Genomic DNA, 23187 nt, shown 5'->3' with positions numbered 1-23187 from the left:
TGTTTCAGGAAAAAATGACATCATTGGTTGAAAATTTCTGCCTTTATTCATGGAAATTTCTGAGGTTTTTTTTGGAGCTCAGAGAATTCCCTTGTTTTTTCTTGAAAATTTCTGAAATTAATCTCAAAATTTCTTTTTTTTTTCTTTTTCTTTTTCTCTTTTTTTTTTGCAGAGGTTTATGCCTCCTTTTTTTCATCAGTAAAATGGCCATAATACACCATCATAGAGTTACAGGATGAGCTGAACAGACAAGAAACCAAACAAGAAGATAGGCAGGAAGTCTTGCTTCAGTTCTTTCTTTCAACTTTGTTTCAGGAAAAAATGACATCATTGGTTGAAAAAAAGAGAAAAGACTAAAACCCGACAACAGGCCCAAACTTTTCACGAATCGAACCTGTTTTAAAGTGTTTTGCAGAAGGTTCTGTTAGAGTTCTGAAYGTTTGAGGTAAACATGATGGTGGAGGTGAAACCCGTCTCCAAACCTCTGTTTGTCCTTCTCTCTTTYGTGGAGCTGCTACATAATGGTGCCAGTGTGTCCAACTGGTCCTAACTGGTACCATGCTGTCCCACACAACCAGACAATGGTGACTATTCTGCTTTGGGCTGCAGAGAGTGAAAGTGGGTGTAAGGAATGACCAGTATGGGGACGGGACTGTGGACTGGACTGTTTGGGTCTGGTGGGGGGACTGAAGCGCCACAAAGATCTGCTTGTTTGACTTTAAGTGTCATTGTGGCTGCTGCAGACTGAAATGAAGGGGGTGGAGGGTGCCGTCGGTCGGTTTTGTTTGGTTGATCTGGGACAGGACAGGAGAGGACGGGACAGGATGGTCAGGTATGTTCTGCAGGCAGGACGGGTTTGACGGCAGCGTCTTCAGGCACGTTGGGATCTTTGATGTTAGAGATGATTGACATCCATCAGCTGGACGGAGGAACCTGGGTCGGGTTCGTTTCATCGTTTCATTTGTTGGACCTTTTGGCTGCTTTTCACTCATTTTCAGTCCATTTTGTTTTATTTTTTAAATTAAATCAGAGAAAATTCAATATTTATTTTATGTTTTGACCAAAGATCATGTCGTTCTTCAATTTCAAACAAATCAGATCATGAATCTATGAATGTGAGCCATCATATCGAAATGAGGATTAAGTCAAATTTGGTCAAAATGACCTAATTACATTTTCAGATTCTTGGCTTTAAAATCTATATTTTGATACCTGGATCATCCTGATATCATAAGTAAATCCATATACATGACTTAATTTGTATTGTTGGTTACAATAATACATAAATATTTGGTCTGAATCCTAATTTTATGTCATTTTAATGAGAAATTTTTGATGTTTTATAAAGAGGAAACCTCAAATTTTATTTGAATATTGTGATTTCCCAGCTGGAAAGAAACAAAACTTTGCTARCTCACAGGGAAAAAATCTCAAAAATTTAAGGCGTTTTTCCTCAAAATCATTTTTTTGTTGCTGCTGCTCAAAAAAGTGCTTCAAAATTTTGTTTTACGATTATATTTCAGACAATTCATTCAAATGATACATTGGTAAGGCTTTTATTCATTATATTTTGACAAAATGCAATTTTTGTTAACATTTTAATAAAAACACTATATTTGCCTTTTTCTCCATACACCACTTTTAGACTTAATCCTCGTTTCGATGTGATGGGTCAAAAATAGTTTTTCAGCCATTAAAGTTTTTCTGTTTGAAGAAATCGATCAGCTCTGAAATAAACTTCAGCTTGTTTGTGAGTTAGAATCCATAATTTATATTAAGCTGTGTTGTTGTGTTATAATATGCAACAGAAATGATGAAATATTTAAACAATCAAACAAACGGATTCATTATGAATCTGAGGGCCTGGTTTATTAAAACAATCAGTTTAATGTATTAAAAATGTTTTGTTTAATAAATTCATTGCAGTTTGGAGAATAAACCACAACAGTTGTTCTCATGGGGTTGAGACCTGATGTGGGCTTTAAGCAGTTTTGTGTTTATTTAAAAAGATGGACTCACAGACCTTCGTCAGACTCGTTTTGTGGATCAGAAGTCTAAACGTTGGGGAAGCTTTGCTCTGTTTTGGACGACTGTGATTCTGATGAGTCGGAGTTTAAACTCTTCTCCCCTTCTCTTCCAGTCCAGTTGCTGAAGTCCACGGATCTGGGCCGCCACAGTCTCCTCTACCTGAAAGAGATCGGGAATGGCTGGTTCGGGAAGGTAAGACCACCTGAGAGGTCTGAAATGCTGTCATGTCTGTCCTGTCAGTGAGCAGCAAGTCTGCTGATTTCTGTAAAACTTAAACRTTCAGACATCCGTTAAGACTGACAGAACCATGTCAATCGCAGTTACAGAACTCCTAATAAGCTTAATTACGGTACCTGTCAGAGATGAAATGATAGAAGTAAAGGAGCGTAATATGATCAGTGAGTTCACAAACTGAAGAGTTTAATCCATAAAACTACACCACAGTGGGGCTTATCAGCTTTAACAGAACAATCATGAAAAACACWGAACTTCCCAAAAACATTTAATACGCTCTGAGGCCAGGGCTGGCCCGTGGCGTAGGCAGTTTAGGCAAATGCTAAGGGCGCGGTCCATCTAGGGGACAAAAAACATTTCTRTACCAATTTAGTCTGTATAATAATCACTTGTCAGGTTTATGAGCTRTTATCTGGTGCAGAGGATGTTTCATGATAAAAGTATCATATGATGCAGTCAGACTAACTCCTGGTGCTCGAAACAGAAAACAAAATAAGGAAAACAGACGTTTCAGCTCTGATCTAAGATAAAATTCAGGTTAAAGTCTGGTTTTCAGTGYTTTATTCATAAAATAATGATTTTATGTTGTTTATAAATCCCAAGAATTTAGTAAAATGCYTTTCAAATGGGTGGGAAAGGCAGTTTTGAGTAACCTTTTACAAACSCTGGACCCMCCCAGAACTGCTTCAGTCCACAGCTGCTGGTTAGCATGAACAGGTGTTCCTCRTGTTGTCAGCAGGTGTTGGCAGGTGGACATCTGGTATTCTGTTTCAAATGATTTTTGTTGTTAACAACCTGATTTATAAAGATAAAATCGTATTAAAGACAAATCTATTTAATTTGGGATGTAAATGTTGTGAATCAGCAGAGAGATTCAGAAAATTGTACAAGGGGCACCACYTGAAATCTTGCCTAGGGTGCCAAATTGGCMAGGACTGGCCCCGAGTGAGACCTCTAGTGAAGTCAGAATGTGATCAGATTGTTTAGGACGGATGTTARAAGCAGGTCTGAGAGTAAAATAAGAGTCAGGTGCTCCCTTTTTATGTCACTTTAACACAAATGTTCGACTGATAAAATATTTCAAAGTAAAATGCTGGCAGATAACTYATGATTTTCTCTTGTTCTCCCCATCCCTTTGTCCCGATTCATACTTTCCTGTCATGAATAAACWTCCATCTGTTCGGTACCTGGGCATGTCCATCTGTCCGTCTTTCATTTCTGTCTTTACTCAACTCCTGCACGGTCTCTTCATATCTTCTTTTTTTGTGTGTGTGTGTGTGTGAAACTCCGTGCTGAATGGGTCCRTTTGTGCATCTGTGTGTTCCCTGTGTGCACACCTGTACTGCTCCAGGTTCTGCTGGGGGAGGTGAACACGGGCCTGAACACCACCCAGGTGGTGGTGAAGGAGCTCAAAACCAGCAGTGGTGTGCAGGACCAGATGCGCTTCCTGGATGAAGCAAAACCGTACAGGTACGCTTGATAGCTCTGATCATTTGTGTGTTTGGTGCAATGTGTTGCCCTCCATCATAAAAAAAGTGTAATCATATCCGCTGCCACATATTGGGCTAAAACTTATTGAGGTAGTTTGCAGAAAGTACTTTCTTTTTGCAGTTTTGGAGACAGTTCTGAGAGTCTTGTCCTCCCTTTGGCGCCTCTGCACCAAACTTCATTAAATTTGTAGTTTTTGCACAACCTGCCCTCRAACTGCTGAAGCAAGACTTGAGGCTGAGGAATGTTTTCAGAGTTTGAACAGATATAAATAGAAACAGTACGAGTCTAGAATGAAGCGTCGAGGTCAGGCGGTCGTGTTTTCACTGCTAATTTGTAACCCCGTCTCCTCTGCAGGACCCTGGAACACCCGGCTCTGCTGCAGTGCCTGGCCCAGTGCACCGAGGTCACCCCCTACCTGCTGGTGATGGAGTTCTGTCCACTGGTGAGCATCCAAACACAACAAATAAATCAATCACAAGAAATATCATGCTGACTACTATGAGTCGCCGAGTGTAAAATAAATATGTTGCTAACAGGTTTTCATTATTTAGCTCACTTGTGTAAAACCCTAGCTGTTACATTTAAAGGTTAAATAAAATAAATCTTGAATCTAAATGTGTGAAAATATATGTAAAAGTTAAATCTTAAATGTTGAAATATACATTTAAGTATTTCAGAATGGAACACAGCCTTTGCTGTTGGTGCTCAGCTCTTATGACATCATCATCCTGTGACAAAATCAACAAGTAATGCCACTATTGCTGCTAACACCAACTCTTTTAACACTTCTAATGCTGCTAAAGCTAACGCTGCTAATGCTACTATTGGTAATTCTGCTAATGCTGYTAATGCGAACGCTGCTAATGCGAACGCTGCTAATGCTTCCCCACAAGACATCAAACTTGCGGCTACGGCCKGTGTCCTAGCTGCACTTCGAACTGCAGGACCACAGGTACCATTTCGATTTTAGACGCCATCTTCAGCAGTATTAGCAGCGTTAGACGTCATCGTCCTGTAACAAAAGCATAACGCTTTTGTCGCAGCATGATGATGTCATCACAAGAGCAGCAACGAAAAAAGGCTGCATTCCATTCTGAAACACTTCCACATTTAGCTGCAGCATTTAGGATTTAAATTTTACATTTACATTTAGGATTTAATGTTTACATTTATCATTTAAATTTGACATTTGGTAAAAATGAGCAAAATGTARTGAGTCAGCTAAATAACAATAATATGTTAGTGGGATTTTAAACTAGGATTTAACACTCAGAAAGTTAGATAAATAATGAAAATGTGTTAGTGACAAATTTAACAATAATTAATAAATTTTTGTTTTATACTCGGCGCCCCATTGTAAACAGGTCCAACTTACTGAAATTAATCTGATTTCAAACACGTTTTAATTAAAGCAACACTCAACTCATCATCTTTCTCTGAGCTTTTAAAAATCACAGGCCTTTTTAAGCATTATGGGTAAAAACGTCCAAATCTTTGGCTTTAAAATCTTCTATTTCACATTTAATCTCAAATAATTGAACTACCAGCAACGTCTTAGACCCCACTCAAGGAATTCAACTCAGAAACACTTCATTTATATTTATTATGAAATGTTTTCTGTTTGCAAATTAATTTTTTTGACAGCTGCTGTTAATTAAAATGTGTAAAGTCAAATTCCTTGTGTTCAGCTCCGACCCTGGCAGAAAATCAATCCCCAGCTCCACATGATGGATCATTCTAGTAGATTAAATGAAGTAATCTGTTGTAAGATGACAAAAACACGTTTGTTCGCTTTTAAACTTTATTTTTGTGGAGGGAAATGGCTGCAGGATGGAGTCAAATGCTGTTAATACCGTGCAGCCTGAGATAAAGTTCGATGGGTCTGGATGTAGGTCCAAACTAGTCTCCCTCAGATGGACGGATTTCTCTGCTCATTTCCAGAGGATCTGCTGTTCCTTCATGCAGGATTGAGCAGTTTCATGTCAGGACTGGAAATGGAGGCCATAAAAATGCTGTAGATTGATTCACGCTGCCCTCCAGTGGTGAGAAGTTATAACAACCAGATGTTTTATCTGCTCCGTGTCCAGGGGGACGTGAAGGGTTACCTCCGGAGCTGCAGGTCCAATGAGACCATCACCCCTGAGCCGTTGATCCTGCAGAGGATGGCCTGTGACGTTGCATCGGGACTTTTGCACCTACACAAACACAACTTCAAACACAGGTAGAAGCAAATTTTAGCTGCTAAATTTGCTTTATATGTAAAGATCAAAKGCTAAGATCAGCTGCTGCGGTTAAATGTAGCTTTTGGCTGCTTCCTGAAACAATATCCTGGTGCTGCCTGAGTGCTACTATAGACTCCAGCATCAGTGATTTTGTTGCAGGCGGTGAGCACTCTTCTTCAGATCATTAATTTACAGTTTTTTTTTAATCTAAGTTTAAATATCCTTTTAAGAAGTGAAGATGTGTAACAGCTCTTTTCTCCCTCATCTGTCATCAGTGACCTGGCTTTAAGGAACTGCTTGTTGACGTCTGACATCTCAGTAAAAATTGGGGATTATGGTCTAGCTCACACCAAGTACAAGGTAAATCTGTCTGAGCTGGTTATTCTGATATGAACACATTCAGTCTCATTTTCTTTTCATTCTAAATAAAACAAAATTACATTTATTTGATCTAAAGTTAAGTCAAATGTGGAAATATTTCTGGGAAAGTCCTGATGCATCTCAGTAATCCAGGTAGAAATATCCAAAAGAAAAATAAGTAAGTCCTCTGGACGGGTTCTTCTTTAATGAAACGTTTTGTTTCAGAGAGGAGTAAAAGAAGCCATTTTTGTGTAGAAAAATCGTCCACCATTAAACAGAGGTGGAGGCCTTCATGTCCAGTTGTCCTCCTCCTACAACGCTGTTATTGCAAGTATGACTCCGCCCCCTGTGAGCAAAAGGTGTGAATCAGGGCTCCAATGATAGTCAGGTGGAGCACATGACCCTCTCTGAACAACAGAGCCTATCAAGGCACTAAAGATCTATTGTTTGGCTGATGATCCTCTTTTGCATGTGACCAACCTGTTTGTCCACCATGTGGAGGCGGAGCTTATATGGCTGAGTTCACCTGAAACTCCTCAGACTGAAGARGTCTCTTGGAGGAGAGACAAAACATTTCATTAAAGAAGAACCCATCCAGAGGACCTGCTCATTTTTCTTTTTGATTTCTGGGAAAGGTCATTTTATTCATATTTGTGTGTTTGTTATCAGGATGACTATTATGTAACATCGGATCAGTCRTACGTGCCGCTGCGTTGGATCGCCCCGGAGCTCGTGGATGAGGTTCACGGGAACTTGCTGGTGGCCGATCAGACCCAACAGAGCAACATCTGGTAGAACCAACACTAATGCTCCAACTTTTCAAAATAAAACCTGAACCTTCATCGTGGAGTTTAGACTTAAATATAGGATGATGTGAAATCTTAAAAAAAAAATACACAATGAAATATCAGACAGTCTAACACTACTTTGACTTGTGAGCCAACAGGAAGACAAAAATTGAGTGAGGAAAGAAAAGTTGCTGAAGTAAATGTAAGAACCTTTAACATTTAATAAATCCAAACTGTAAAATGGCTCGCACTAAAAAAGTCAACATTCTACTTTTTTTGTGTTTTATTTACATTTAAGAACAAAAACAATATAAACTTCCAGTTCTGAACTTATTTTGATTTTATATGTTTTGGAGGATTTTTTTTAGAACCTTCAGGTTTGTCAAATAGACAAAAACTAAAAATTTGTTTTCAGACCAAATCCAGAATTTACATTAACTGCCTCCTTAGTATAAGTTTATATGTTAATTCTTTATGGAAATTAGCAGCAAAAAAGCATTGTAAACATKTTAAAATTGTCCTGTATTCCTTGCATGTTCTATAACACCAGGCTTGTTGAGTCAACGAGAAAAAAAAGAATTAGCAAATGTTCCAGCTGTTTTATTTTTTTTGTACTGAACAGTAATGAATGTGGAAACCATCTTGTGTCTCAGGTCTCTCGGTGTGACTATCTGGGAGCTGTTTGAGCTGGGAAACCAGCCCTACAGACATTACTCCGACAGACAGGTTCTGACGTACGCTGTGAGGGAGCAGCAGCTGCGACTGCCCAAACCGCTGCTCAAAGTGCCCTTGGCTGAACGCTGGTGAGTCACGCACAAACTCAGGTTTAATAACCTTTAGGGACACAATGAAATCCTTTGCAGAATGACTGTATTCCAATTTCCTGTGCAAATGTTAATTTAGTTGTGCAAYATGAGGCGCCAAGTGTAAAATAAAATGTTAAAAAATGTCAGTAACACATTTCTGAGAGTAGTTAAAAAATGTCTACTAACATTWTATTATTTTAGCTCGCTGTTCTTCCAGTACATTTTGCTATTTTTTCCCCTAAATGGTACATTCAAATGTTATACAATTGTGTAAATATTAAATCATAAGTATACACGTAAAAATGTAATTTTAAATGTTGCAGCTAAATGATAGCATGCATTTAATTATTTTGGAATGAAATAAAGCATTTGCTGTTGGTGCTGATGTCATCATCATGCGACAAAAGCAACTGCTAATATGCTAACACTGCTGAAGATGGTAGCAAATTKAAATACATGTGGCCCAGCAGTTTGAAGTTCAGCTTGTACACCAGGGAAGGATTAGCGGTGTTAGCGGCATTAGCAGCATTAGCAAGTAAGCTCATTTTCTTTAGCGCGTTAGTGGCATTAGAGTTTTTGTCTTAGGATGATGAKGTCCTTTCAAGAACTGAGCACCAACAGCAAAGGCTATGTTCCATTACAAAATACTTGTATATGTAAACTTCAACATTCAACCACATCATTTAAATTTTAACTTTTACATTTAGATTTAGAATTTAACATTAAATTTTTAACATTTAGTGATTTATAGCAAAATAACAGTGAGCTAAATAACTAAAATTTTAGCGGAAACTAGATTTTTACACTCNTTAGTGGCATTAGAGTTTTTGTCTTAGGATGATGAGGTCCTTTCAAGAACTGAGCACCAACAGCAAAGGCTATGTTCCATTACAAAATACTTGTAAATGTAAACTTCAACATTCAACCACATCATTTAAATTTTAACTTTTACATTTAGATTTAGAATTTAACGTTTAATTTTTAACATTTAGTGATGTATAGCAAAATAACAGTGAGCTAAATAACAATAAAATTTTAGCGGAAACTAGGCTTTTACACTCAGAAAATGAGCTATAAATAATGAAAATGTGTTTGACATTTTTAAACATTTTATTTTACACTTGGTGCCTCATAATGTTTGCCAAAAAGCAACTGTAAACACCGGCAAATTATTCAATTTATCTTCAAATATGAATCTGTTTTTAGTATCCATCTTTTTTTATTTTTTATTTTTATTTTTTGCATCTTCAGGTTTGAGGTAATGCAGTTCTGCTGGCTCCAACCAGACCAGAGACCCAATGCAGAGGAAGTCCATCTGTTGCTCAGCTATCTGTGTGCCAAGGGGGCCAGCGAGGCCGAGGAGGACTTTGAGAGGCGCTGGAACTCCCTGCGTCCCAATGCTGGATTCAACAACCACCGTAGTGGCTCAGTTATCATCCGAGACCACTCCTCATCGACTTCCTCGTCGTTTCCTCTACTTGAACAGTTTTCATCAGGTGACGGTTACCACTCAGAGTCTGGAGATGACATACTAACAGTCACAGAGACCAGCCATGGCCTGAACTTTGAGTATAAATGGGAGCAAGCCAGAGCAGATCAGACTTTTAGTGCCCCAGATTCCTCGAGTACCCATCATTGTCACGAAGAGTTTTACCCTCCGGGAGGCATTGTTGGAGGGTGCCCCATGGAAAACCTGAGCCATGGAGTTTCTCCTCCTTACTATCAGTCAAAACATCTACATCCACCAAACGTGCTCCCCGTCCTCAGTGCCCACAGCCCCTCAGTGAGCAGTGAATACTACATCCGCATTGAGGAGCCGGTGGACTGTAACATGGATCTGGATTACACCATGTGTTCCTACAGCCCAGATTATCAGGGCAGCAGTGGGAGTTTCCTCACTGGGAGTGCAGACTCAGGAGAATGCATGGCCTGCCCTTCACAGGCTATAAACATTGGTCCCTACTGGTCTGCAGACATCCAGAAATCTGATGCATACGACTCCAACGACTCAAGCCCAGCTATCTCCTTGACAATGGAGCCTCTTCTAGGGCAAGTGTCCGACAGCAGCCCCCTTCGACCCTGGGAGTCAAGTCACTACGTGTCCTATAAAGACAGAGATGGGGGTTACTACTATGAGCATTCTCCACCTTTAGGAATAGATCCATATCTGTTTGGAAGTGAGCACTCCAGCGAGCTTCATCAAGAAAGCTGGGGATCAAGAAGCCTCCGTCAGGCTTTGGGTGAACTGGATAACCCACTTGGTATTTCTCCGTCCGTAAATAGTCCACCCCAACAGGCTTTCGGAGACCCCTACCTGGACACAAGTCAGACCTCCATCTTAGGAAAGAATGTCACCGGGGGCTACTACGACATGATGGGTTCGTTAAGAAAGACCATGCCGAGCCACACGAGGCACAACGGCCACTCGATCAGTATCAACATGGAGACTGGAGGTGCCCTCTTCATTGGGCACAGAGACAGCGAGTCGGAGGAGGAAGAGGAGGACATATTTATCGAGAGACACTCCTGCAACACTTGGCCTTCGAAACACCGCCACAGCAGCGCGGGCCGCCACAGACGGGCGAGCCACAGCTGCAGACAGGACACTTATGCTGATTTTCATTACACAATGCCAAGCACAGACATCGAAGACACCTGGCCAGAGGAGCATAACTTGGCTTTTCATTCTCTGCCCAAACCCATTGACTATCTGGAGCCACACCAGGCCAAAGACAACAGTGCCTGCCTCAGTCTGAGCAAACATCATGCCATGGTGCCCTCAGACAGCTGCAATGCCTACATCTACCTGTGCCATGAAGGAGAGCCTCAGCTGCCAGCATCTGGAGAGTGCTGCCACACCCACTTCGTTGATCCACTCACAGGCCTGCTGGTCAGAAACAACAGCTACTGTCACAGCCACAGTCACAGTAACTACGTTAGAGATAAGGCCACTGATATCCCAAACAATGAAGAGATGATCAACCTCTCACCAGCTCCAGGAGGTCCCATTGTGCCTAAACACAACTTAAAGTCTCCAGACTGTAACGAGCAGTATGCTAATCTGATATCTGATGAAACTCCACATAAAGAGAAGAGAGAGGAAGTGATAAAAGAAAACCCAATCATGCAGAAACCACCAGAACCGAGAATAGAGGAGCAGAACCTGACAATGACTAAGACCCCTCCGCCTCCCGCGGACAACATGCATGTGATGGTGGCTGTCTCAGATCCACAATCAGAGCTGAGTCACGCCGCCGACAGTGGCGTGGAACATGGCGGCTCCACAGTCAGCCTTGCAGACATTCTCGACTGCAGCGACGAAGACGATGACGACATCACAGACGATATCACAGACGTCACCTCTGGGATCTTTGCCGACGATGGCAGCGAGCTGAATGCGTCTCCAGCTTTCAAATCTCTCCAGAAGCAGGTAGGTACTCCAGATTCCATGGATTCCATGGACCTTCCATCTGCAGCTGGATCCTGTGAGGGCCTCAGTCCTGCATCATCCCACCCTTCCAGCTCTCCTAAAGCCATGGACAGTGGTTACGACACAGAGAACAATGAGAGTCCAGAGTTTGTCCCTAAAGAGTCGCACGACCGGCCACAGGCTCAGGGAAAGCCTGCTCTTGATGCGAGTCTGGAGGAAGATGAGAGTAAAGTGGGACCCTCAGAAGGGGAAGCATCAGTGGGTGAAGATGCAGCTTTAGAGAACTCACAGACCGGCGACCACGTTCTTTTACCTCTGAGTGATAAGACTCCATACAGAGACTCCGCCTACTTTTCAGATTATGAGAATGAGAGGCAAGGCCGTGATGATGAGGGGGAATTCCAGCTGAGAAAAACAGATGAACCAAATGATGAAGAGGAACAGCAGGTTGCAAACAAAAAGACTGAGAAAAGAAAAACTGAAGAGGAGGAGGGGGAAATAAAAGACGCTGTGGTGAACAAAGACATTAAACTCAAAGGAGGTGCAACAAAAGAAGCAACGGAATCTTGTACTTCKCCAGAGATGGAGACAGAGGAGAGCTGCCAGGATGAGGAACCCAAACCGTCTCCGGAGCCGTCAGACCCTGAGGGGATTCTGGATGAATGGCCGTCCCAGGAGGAGAGTTCCTCCTTGGGAGACTGGGCAGCCGAGGTCGTGGGGGCCATGGAGGAGGCTCTTGGTGCTCTTAATGGAGACTGTGCCTCCAGTTTTAAGGAGGACGGGAAGGAAACTGAGGACAAAAAAGATTCTCTTCAAGCTTCGGAGACGGAGGAGACAGTGATAAAAACTGTTCAAAAAAGACCAAGTGAAACCCTGCACACCTTACCCAAAGATGAGGTGGCCCTGCAGCACACGGCAAACAGCCGGAGGTTCTCCTCTTCATCACCCCTCTCCCCATCGACACCTCCTTCTCCACCTCCAACAACAGAGGGCCGAGCACCTCCAGCTGATGGCGAGGAGGCCGAYGAGGAGGACGGCGACACCGACGACAGCGACGAGTCAGACGAGGAGCTGAGAACCTACAGCGTGCAGAGCGGCGGCGAGGAGAGCGAGGAAGAGTGCCACCCAGTGCCCATTGTGGTGAGCGACAACAGCCAGGCCCACAAACTCAGGAGCCTCCTCAAGATGCCAACATCGCTGACTGCAGAGAACCTGGAGGAGGAGTTGGAGCGAAAGAAGAAGACCGTGTCCTTCTTCGATGATGTCACCGTCTACCTGTTTGATCAGGTCAGTGGCGATGAGGAAACATTTACAGTTTAAAAAAAAGGTGGAGTAGGTCGTCTGGATGAGTTCTTTGTTCAAAACAAGTTTAACGATGACAATCAAAATTTTTTGTTCACATGCAAAAGAGAACCATCAACCTAACAACCGATTGTTAGGACCCTGATTTTCGCCTATTGTTCACAGGTTGAGTCATACTTGCAATTACAAAACCCAAACAGGACTTCAGCCGTCAGGTGAAAAGGAGGACCCCAAACCCAGACCAGTGGTCATTCCATATGTTGCATGATGTCCCGTGACTTTCAAACCCCAAAACATTATGGCAAAGACTGGTTCACCCCAAAGATCCAGTTCCCCAGCACAAACAGAGTAATACTGTATATGCTGTTAAGTGCCAGAGGACTGTGATCAGTTATACATCAGGGAAACAAAGTACCCATTGTTCGAAAAGATGGCCCAACACAAAAGAGCTACATCATCAGGCCAGAAATCTGCAGTTTACACTCATCTACAGGCCAGCGGACACTCTTTCAGGGATGAAAATGTTCTCATCCTTGATAGAGAGGAGTGTTGGTTTGAGAAAGGAGTAAAAGAAGCCATTTTCATGAAGAGAAACCGTCGTTAAGCAGGGGTGAAGGTCTCTGTCGTAGTCCCCCTTTTACAATTCTGTTATTGCAAGTATGACTCAGCCCCCTGTGAACAGTAGGAAACAAGGCACTAACAAGTTTTGATTGTCATTAACTTGTTTGTCTGCCATGTGAGGTACTGCTTATAAGCCTGAGTTCAGCTGTAACTCCTCAGACTAAAGAAGTCTCTTAGAGAAGAGATGAAATGTTTAACAAAGAAGAACCCATCCAGTGGACCTACGCAAATTTTTTATAGATGTTTCTACCAGAGAATCATTAGGAGTTTTCCTCAGTTTTCCTTTATTTAAACCTGTTTTGACTGAATTAGAACAGCTCTGAGTTACTATTCTCTGTATTATGTTTTTTTTTCCAACAGGAGAGTCCGACTAAAGAGCTGGTTGAGCACGGCTTCCCTTTAGCATCAGAGGGTCGGAGCTCAAAAAGAAAATCCCACGACAGGCTTAACGCCTCCGATGACTCTTCTGACGGGAACGTCTCTGAGGAGAGTGAGTGCTTTTCTTCTGTTGCTGTCTACCATTAAATGATTTACATGTATAAAAAAGACTATCACAGAACCACTGACCATCTTCCGTCAGGCACAGGCTTCGAGTGGGAGGATGACTTCTCTCTCGGTCCTCTGCCGACGTCCTCGGTGGCAGCTGACTCTCCCCCGCCCCGCTCCGTCACCAAAGCTCCGGACCCCAAACCGGCCACCCAGTTCTCACGCTTCACCGTCTCCCCGTCCAATGTGTCCCGGTTCTCCATCACTCACATTACTGACTCGGATATGGACTCAGCAGGAGGTTGGTCTCCTCAKCACCTTCTTTTATGTTTGAGCTTATAAGGAATCAATTTCAGTCTGGGACTCTGGCAAAAACTTTTGCCAAATATTTGGTTGATAAGCAGTTGAACCAGCTTGTTTACATGACTTCTTTCTGTTTTGTCTCTTTTTTTTTAAATAGGAAGCAGTGAAGACGGAGACAAAGAATAAGAACGTGTGGATTTTTCTGGCCTCTATAACAACCGGGCCGGTCTCAGCATGACTTCAGATTTCTGTTTTATCGTCAGGTTTTCAAAACACAAGTCAGTGCCTCTCACCGCCTGCAGACACTTTTACAAAACACCGTCTTACCACGACGTAGGACCAGGTGAAGTAGTTTAGATCACTGAAAAGAGAATGATAAGATATTACATTTCTACAATATTAACCTTCACGGTACAGATGATTTAATCTATAAAGGAGCGAAGAGGAAAAAATGTGTATTTTTTTGGATCCTAGAGACAAAACGGATGAATGACTCCTAAAAAAGCATYATATCTGTCTCCTCTTTCATTTTTTTTTCCATTCATAAAAGGTGTGGAGCCATCTTAACTAAACCAGGACACAGAAACTGTTGCCAGATTGTTGCCGAGTWTGACTTTTCAACAGTGGGTCGACACTTCGAACAAGACTGTACAGATTTAGTCTTTGTACTTTTGAGGAAATGTTTTACTTGCATTAATAAATACCACGATCGCTTGAGGCATTACAAGGAAAATAACGTTATGATTCTCTCAGAGACACAAAGACATTCTGCAGTGCAATGGGACTGTTAAGAGACRATTTTTGTTGGACGCGTTTGACCAACAACCTAATTCTTTGAGACGTTTTCTTTGCTGCATCAGAAGCACTAATGTGATCACAACCAGCCCATCTTTACTGCAGGTATCAGAATATTCTCTCTAAAATAAGACAAAGAAAAAAAAACAATTAGATTTCACTTGTTGGTTTGTTTCTTCAGCACATGGTTACAAGAGACTCAAAAGGACTTTACTTATTCAGCCCCCCAAAAAGGGCTGGTGGTAAAACATGGAGGCTCGCTCAAAGTTCATTTCAACAGTTTTCTGCCTCAGCTTTGAATCATTTATTAGAAAAGCTGGATTTGTTTTGAGTAATCTGGACTTCATCACATTGATGCAAAGATCTTGTAAATCCAGTGCTGATAGAAACCTCAAATGTTTCCTGATGGAMAAAAAAATTAAAATCACTCTTACAACCACAAACACTTTTCATCTGAAAACTGATCACAGCTGTTTGGACTAACATGCTTCTATCAGCTCACTAAGAACAATAACTGTAACTTTGACTGACTTTGGTTGTAAATATTGTTCTTTTTTATTTGTTAATCAGAACARAGGAGGTCTCAAGATTTGACACCGAGTTTTCCTACTGTGTGAGGAAACATCTGTGAAGCAGGAAGTGGTCAAAAACATCACTGTGCTGTGATTGGTTGAACACACGAGCAGTTTAGCTCTAGTAAAAAGTTAGTTGTGCGAGCAATAAATCTCCAGTTTAGCCTTTAAGAACCCAAATAACACSTTGAAGTCAGGTCAATCAAATCTACTCAGACTGCTGGTGTAGATACATGACAAATCCAAACACCACAAAACTGGACTTCTAATCTGAAATTAAAAACACTTCCCTTCCTGTCTGGGGACTTTTCTTAATCGTATTACATGCGACCGAAACATTTTTCTGAGTCAGGTAAACAAAGACCCTCATGAGGGAGTTTAATCTGGTTTTGAATTAAATGGGACATATCATGCAAAATCCACTTTTTTAGCCGTTAAATACATTTTGTTGTGTACTTGGAGTCTCTAAGAGGCAGAAAAGTTTAATTAGTTTTGACCGGTGCTGCAAACATATTCTGTTTGCATCATATTTTTCAACTCAATTCAGTTTTCTCCATTTTCCATGAGCTTCTAAATAAGAGCTGAACTTACCAGCTACAGTTTGGTGGTCTTCATTCTCCTCTGGGTCAGACTCTGGCTCCAATATCGACAGATCTTCTATATAGTCATAAACCCTTYTATCAAACCAGAATGGACCCCACTGGAAGCTGGAGAGGGGCGGGGTGTGAAGCACCTCATTTTGATTGAAAGAGACAGCCTCAAAACGAGTTGAAAAGGGGTGAAAGAGGGGCTTGTGGAGTTACAATAAGGAGGAATTCAGGCCAAAGTATTGCAGGTCCACTTTCTAGACCCCAAATGAAAGATTTGAAGTGAAAAAGAAGGATTTTAAAAACATGATATGTCTCCTTTAAGAAAACTTTCTGCATTGGAAGGGAATCGTTCATACAGAATAGATGTCAGAGCTGTGTGCTTTCATTCAATATTTAAAAAGCAGAGTTTAAACATTCAGAAGGAGTTGTAAGTCTTTTTCTGTGCATCATAGATGATCAAAATCCTTCCTGGGGTAAATCTGGAGTCTGACGCGAGTCCTTTGTGTCCACAAATGTTTCTCTCTCAGCCATGCAGACAGYCCCATCGGAATCATTACAGTTATTGTTCTTGGTTTAAACGTCCTTTAAAGCAGGTTACGTTTGCTGAATCTGTCATTTTGCTCCAACTGCAGGGAAGAAATAAAATTAATTTAGTCTCACCGGTTCCTCCTAGTGGTTCGACAGCAGAGAGGGACTGGGATGACCCAGTAATGACTTCACATTTTCAAAACTCAGAGGTTAAAAGGTTTGACTTTAAAACATCCAATATGTTTCTGTTTTTGCCAAATTCTTACACGTCGTCTGTTTAAAAGAGATGAAGATTCAGCTAAAGGATGAGGACTGTCCTCTGAACGTTTTTAACAACTAGAGCCATATTTATTTGTGTCGAGTCGAATTCGTCTGATCAGCTGAAAAGACGGCGGGAGCTGCTGTTACCATCAGTGTTAAGATGCTTCATTTCTCTGTATGAAGGCTGAAAATAAAACCCAGCTGAGTCCCAGGAGCCATGAAAGTACAGGTTTCTGTTTTTAAATCCACATGTAGTGTCTAAGTGTTTGTTTGCCTCCAGAGGCTTTAGTATTCTGTAACAGTTAGGTTAGAAACATCTTGGCTGTCTGTGATATTTTTGTATCTCAACAAAAAYGAATTTAAAGAAGTATTTCTGTATTGTTCCTGTGAGGAAGAGAAAATGAGAAATCATGGAGGACATCGCTGTTAATTGTTGCCAAAGAGTCGAGGTGTTGGCTTTCAGGTCTGAGTTCAGAGGGGKTTTTTTTGCCCCAAAATGGAGACAAACTGAAGCAACGTGGCTGCAGCTGTGGCCCTGAACTGATTGTAGAAATATTCAGGAGAAAAACCGGGATGATGTCAGAAACGTGCGCCCCACACTGACCTGGTCTCATCATCGCTTTCTGTACTTTCAGATAGAAATAAACTTTGGTTTACACAACTTTAAGTGTTCTTTCTCCCTTTCTTGATGATTTTAGGTAAAAAATGTGTTTTTGTAGGTTCACAGTTAAGACAAAACAAAACAATGAAAAAAAATCTGACATTTTATTGGTCATAAAGTCAGGACTCTGTTCTAAATCTGTTAAGACGTAACTCTCGTATTACATTAAATCAGGTTTTAAATCATAGTTGAGCCCATTTTTATTAATTCATTTCTAAAAAAAATAACTGAATTATTTACTAAAACCTAAACAGCAGCAAAATATATAAAGAGTTACTGAAAAACTGATCGACATTCAAAAATTAAAGAATGAAAAACTACAGAAAAATAAAACTTTCACAGTACTGCAAAGTTTGTGGAAATAAAACTGAAATGTTGAAATAAGAATGCTGAGTTTCTGTTGATCCCTCAGATCAAAAAATCAACTCTGCTGCAGAAATTAACTGAAAATATTAAACCAGTTCTTTGAATTATTTTATGAGTCTGATTTCAGCAGCCGTGCAGATGTGCAGCTTTAAAAATCAACCCAGAGTTAAATCTGATCAGTTAAAGCTCATAAAGCCGTCAGACACATAACTAAACTATTATAAATCTATTATTGTAAAAGTGCATCAATGTGTAAATGCTACAATTTGTTTTAGACATGTCACTTTTCTGCAAACTTTTAAACCAATTAACGCTTTGTAAGCTAAAAAAGTGAATTTATCTCAAAWGGAAAAATCACGAGTTCCAAAGCAATCTGAGTAAACAAAAGACAAAAAATAAACCGAAATACAGAAAAACATCYTAATTATTCAAGATAAAACAAAATAAATCATAATTTAAAGACTAAAACAACTCCGTCCTCCAACAGGAATGAGTGAAAACTGAAGCAGGACTGCTTTTTTCTTTTAAAGTAGAAGTTAGTTTTTTGTGAGGATATGGAAGTAAAGGAAAAAGGAAATAATCCAGGCTTCAACTAAGAACAAACCAAGTGAGGAAACAAACAGAATCTGTTCTTTTTGTCTTCCTGAAGTGCAAAAAATGAATCATTTTTACTGAAAAGCTGCTGAACAAACTCATCTCCTTCCTCAACATCAAATAAAATCCAGATTTTCTCTGATTTCACTCATTTTTTTTATGATTTTCATCTTCTCGTACTTCTCTGCAGTTGCCTCCGGTGCACAGATGGACGATTCTCTGGTTTTATCTCAGGCTGAACTCAGAATTTCTCGATGGCGACTGAAGTTTTATCCACGGAGTCGTAGTGAGCTTCATCGTGCTGCTCCGACTCCGGCTCGTCTTCATCCTCATCAGAATGAGGCGGTTTAGCTGGAGCCTCCACGCGGGGCTCAAAGGGTGGAATTCTGCTGCGAGGACAAAAAACAACAACAAACAAACACAAAAAAAGTCAACACAGAGAAAACTAAAGAAGTTGTGTTTGTGGCTGAGAAAGTTAAGCATGCARGACTTCACAAAAGCTGCTTTAGCTTCTGCACAAACACAAAAACATGCTGCTGGAAACACCACATCCCTTCTGCTCAGAGAACAAGAGTCTCCCAAAGCCACACCACAGCCCCCACAGCCCCCACAGCTCCCACAGCTCCCACAGCCAATGTGCCGCTCAAACATTAACGACATTAAAARACGCTGAAATTCTCTTTCACTTACGATGGACTCCATTCGCTCAAAAGTGGGCGTAATTGGGCCCTGTTCTGTAAAAAGAGACAGTCCTCATTCGTCACACAGTCAAAACATTTAAAAATTAATCACCACAGGATGAAATTTTAATGCAAATTCTCACTTTTTGAAAAACACGACGAGGAAGACGAGCCACAACTACTTCCTGTTTGTCTCGTACACAAGTACCTCTAAAGTACCAGACGGTGGTTTTAAAAGGATGGAAATGCAGTGATTAAGACGAACACAGACACAGGTTTGTTTTTATATCCCCGTGGGGACCATGGATTGACTTTCATTCATTTTCTGGTGATTTTATAGCCTAACCCTGACCATAAACCCTACAATTAACCTCACAGGTTAATTAATTTTAGGGTTAATTTTAGGGTCAGGTTAACCTGACCCTAAAATTAACTGATTCAAACCCCCCACCCGAAATTAGCATCTGTACCCATGGGGGGTGCTGCATTTTTCTGGAAAATGGTTCTCACGATGTAGCAAAAACATGCCCACACATACGCACGTTTGTCGACCTATACCCTATGGGGACATTACATTGACTTCCATCAAATTTCTACAGCCTAACCCTGCCCACCTACCCTAAAGTTAACCTCACGAGGACCAACCGGACCCTAAACCCAACCTAAACTCAATTCACACCTTGGTCCTAAACTGAATCCCCATCCCACCAATGGAATTTAAACAAAACAGGGACTCTGCTTAGGTCCCCATATGTACCAGTGGTTCAGGTGTTTTGTCTTAAAATAGTTCTGTGTCACAAAACACACACACACACACACACACACACACACAGGTTTGGATTTCTTTCCTTATTAGGACCATTCATTGACTTCCATTACATTTCTGCAGCCTAACCCTGACCACCAACCCTAAGGCTAACCTCACAGGTACCTACTTGATCATAAACCTAACCTAAACTCAGTTCACACCTTGGTCCTAAATCCAACCACTAACCCAAAAACGGAGTTCCACCAAATTAAAACTGGCCTTTGGTCCCCATTAGCACTACTGGTCTTGACAAGGTAGGTGTGTATACCCAAATAGGGGAACAAAAACAAGTACACACACAGACACACACACACACACAGCTGAGTAGAAAAAGGTATACCTGTTTTAGGAGCAGGAGGGTTGGGGCAGGAAGGATGCAGTGAAAATATTGTTATGCACAGAACACACACACACACACACACACACACACACACACACACACCAGCCGGAGTCATGCCGAGCCTCTGATGTGTGAAACAAGCAAATAAAAACTCTCAACTCAAAACTTAACGTCTTTAGGTGCTTGAATTCAAGCAAAAGAATTCTTACTCATGAAAGTAAAAGATGAAACTTAGCCTTCTTTCTAAACCTGCTGGGATAAAAAGGCCTTTAACAAATGAACAGAAACACGGGAAGTGTTGGTCTCAATAAAATTTATTTGATAGTAGAAATTTACCATACATTTGAGGTCATCAAATCTTACACTTTTGCTGCCCCCAAAGCATGCATATCATAAATTCTCTGTACAATAACTTTATTTTATTTTCCTCATAAAACTCTTCACAGTCTGAGTGTGATCTGCAGCCGGGGCAGTCGAACCTTGGACTGTTTTAGTGAAGAAAAACGAAACACTGGCAGCTCCCGGTCGTTTGCGCTCGACTTGTTTTTTTTTTTTTTTTTGTCTAAATTCATCAAAACAAATAAAAGACAAAGTGGCTGGTTGACAAAGTTCAGGGGGAGAGAGGCTGGTTGGACAGAAAACACAGCTGACGTTTGGAACGAAGCCTCGGATCTGCAAACAGGTTCATCCTGAACCCGGCGTCAAACAAGTGGCTCTGTTAGTAAAATAATTCTTCTAAATGTTTCATTTCAAAAATAAACATTTTAGAGTTTAGGCATCTTTGCAGAGCAGCTAACAAAACAAAACAAAAAAAATCATCAATAGAATAAAAAAAAAGGAAAAACTTCACAGTCTTTAGAAGCAAATGGCAGGAGAATAAAAKACGTCCTGTTGGACCAATCAGAGGACACGGGGATGGAAGTTAGAAAGACGAGCACCAGCTGGGTCGACATTCAGCCCAGACAGAATCAAAGACTTGTGTTGTCTTTAAAATGTGATTTTTTTATTTTTAATTTTTTACTCGCTGAGGTTTTAATGTTAATAACGTAGAACATGAAGCTCTGACGCCTCGGTAACAATTTACTGCTCTTTGAGTTTGAAACAAAATAATCCACAGTATAGGCACAATGTTTAAATACGGGAAAATAAAGTGAAATGGTTTATTTTGTACATTATTTATAATTTATCTCAACTGTGAGGCTTCTGACCACTAAGTCTGCAATTAAAATGTAATATAAGGTGTTTTCCAGTCATTAGCTTGGATTACATCTGTGATTTTTATTTGTTTTACATTAAATGACCTATAAATTGTAATTTTTTTAATCATCCGGTCACCCAGCAATCAAACGTTTCCCAGAACCAAATGTTTGATAATTAAATGAAGGATACAGAAACAATTGGGTCATATAGTTTTCCCCCCACTAAATAATTTCCTGATCCTTTATTTGACCTTGTTCAGCCTCAGCAGGAAGTTCACAGCGCAGATTAAGAAAATAAAAGCACCTGGGTAAGTGTGTCAGAGCACAGTGTCCCTCCAAGTCTACAGAAACTAACTGCAGTTATTTTTAACATAAAGTCAGAAAGAGATTATTAGTGTGATAAGGTGCATTTTTTAACAAACAGATCGTTTACTGTAAGACGACACGTTTATGTACAAGTAAACATTCAGATTTCTGTTAAAACATTTCCACGAGCTCTTTACAACAACATGGTTTCTCTTCTCAGAGGAATACAAAAAACTTCACAGCATGAAAATTCATTAAATACTGAAAGATCCAGTCAGATTTAAAACGAATATTTATACTTTATGAAGATCCTCTTTGGGATCAGCCGCTTTCATTTCCTTCACTGTGTCGTTCCACAGGAGACCACTGACATTTGTGGAAATGTACATGCATGAAAGACGAGCAAAGGATCCTTTTTCCATACAGAAAATGTCTGTCACATTGAATATCTGTGGCACAGAGTCCGTTCTGGTTCTGGTTCGGTGTGGACGTTCACCGGCGGCTGGGTGGAGCTACTGAGCGGTACAGACGGCACGTGGTGAAGGAGGAGGGGGAGGAGATGACAGGAAGGTGAATAAGACAGAACCACGTCTCTTCTTTGCATTCATTGGCTCAAGATGAGGTTAGTGCCGAAAGCAGCAGCAGGAGGCAGGAAAGGGAGGGGCTAAAGCAGGAAGAGATGTGTCCTATCACATCATCTGTATCTGTCTGTCTGTCCTCACACTGTGGAAATCAATTTGACTTCTGATGAACTGAAAGAGAGAGAGGGAGAGGCTTCCAGTGGGGCTGTTGCAGGAAAAACAGCAGCAAAACACCAACACCCCCCCAAATCTGCACCTGACTGTAACCCCGCCCCCAGGTCTGCACCTGACTGTAACCCCGCCCCCAGGTCTGCACCTGACTGTAACCCCGTCCCCAGGTCTACACCTGACTGTAACCCCGTCCCCAGGTCTACACCTACCTGTAACTCCTCCCCCAGGTCTGCCCCTGACGGTAACCCCACCTCCAAGACTGCACATGACTGTAACCACGCCCCCAAATCTGCACCTGACTGTAACCCTGCCCCCAAATCTGCACCTGACTGTAACCCCGCCCCCAGGTCTGCACCTGACTGTAACCCCGCCCCCAGGTCTGCACCTGACTGTAACCCCGCCCCCAGGTCTGCAACTGACTGTAACCCCGCCCCCAAGTCTGCACCTGACTGTAACCCCGCCCCAAGTCTGCATCTGACTGTAACCCCGCCCCAAGTCTGCATCTGACTGTAACTCCGCCCCCAAGTCTGCACCTGACTGTAACCACGCCCTCACGTTTGCACCTGACTGTAACCCCGCCCCCAGGTCTGCACCTGACTGTAACCCCGCCCCCAGGTCTGCACCTGACTGTAACCCCGCCCCCAAGTCTGCACCTGACTGTAAC

At 41.5% G+C, this 23187-nt stretch overlaps 2 protein-coding genes and 1 long non-coding RNA gene across 13 annotated transcripts in view; 2 read left to right on the top strand and 1 right to left on the bottom strand.

The window, feature by feature from the left end:
- The window catches only part of aatkb (apoptosis-associated tyrosine kinase b), a 60689-nt gene extending 43210 nt beyond the window's left edge, over positions 1-17479 (top strand). For 3 of the 4 annotated variants that reach the window (XM_014024334.1, XM_014024333.1, XM_014024336.1), the window contains 11 exons: positions 2141-2220; positions 3614-3732; positions 4108-4195; positions 5841-5974; positions 6251-6335; positions 7005-7126; positions 7777-7926; positions 9181-12646; positions 13643-13772; positions 13863-14069; positions 14229-17479. In XM_014024334.1, coding sequence (XP_013879788.1) covers positions 2141-2220; positions 3614-3732; positions 4108-4195; positions 5841-5974; positions 6251-6335; positions 7005-7126; positions 7777-7926; positions 9181-12646; positions 13643-13772; positions 13863-14069; positions 14229-14257 — 4610 coding nt within the window. In that variant the 3' untranslated portion in view covers positions 14258-17479. The remainder of the gene's footprint in view (positions 1-2140; positions 2221-3613; positions 3733-4107; positions 4196-5840; positions 5975-6250; positions 6336-7004; positions 7127-7776; positions 7927-9180; positions 12647-13642; positions 13773-13862; positions 14070-14228) is intronic. The other variant, XM_014024335.1, reaches the window with a different exon arrangement.
- A 1110-nt stretch (positions 17480-18589) lies between these two features.
- The window catches only part of baiap2b (BAR/IMD domain containing adaptor protein 2b), a 67792-nt gene continuing 63194 nt past the window's right edge, over positions 18590-23187 (bottom strand). For 4 of the 8 annotated variants that reach the window (XM_014024345.1, XM_014024349.1, XM_014024347.1 and 1 more), the window contains one exon: positions 18590-18827. In XM_014024345.1, the coding sequence (XP_013879799.1) occupies positions 18680-18827 (148 nt within the window). In that variant the 3' untranslated portion in view covers positions 18590-18679. Of the gene's footprint in view, positions 18828-19128; positions 19173-20564; positions 22524-23187 lie in introns of those variants that run through there. The other 4 variants (XM_014024352.1, XM_014024353.1, XM_014024346.1 and 1 more) reach the window with 4 other exon arrangements.
- LOC106529042 (uncharacterized) lies at positions 19573-21072 on the top strand. Its single transcript, XR_001311577.1, has 2 exons — positions 19573-19951; positions 20229-21072. It is a non-coding gene; the product is annotated as an uncharacterized LOC106529042 (long non-coding RNA).

Source organism: Austrofundulus limnaeus, unplaced genomic scaffold (genome assembly GCF_001266775.1).
Source record: "Austrofundulus limnaeus strain Quisiro unplaced genomic scaffold, Austrofundulus_limnaeus-1.0 Scaffold419, whole genome shotgun sequence".
NCBI lineage: Eukaryota > Metazoa > Chordata > Actinopteri > Cyprinodontiformes > Rivulidae > Austrofundulus > Austrofundulus limnaeus.
This window is presented reverse-complemented; position numbering and strand designations above follow the sequence as displayed.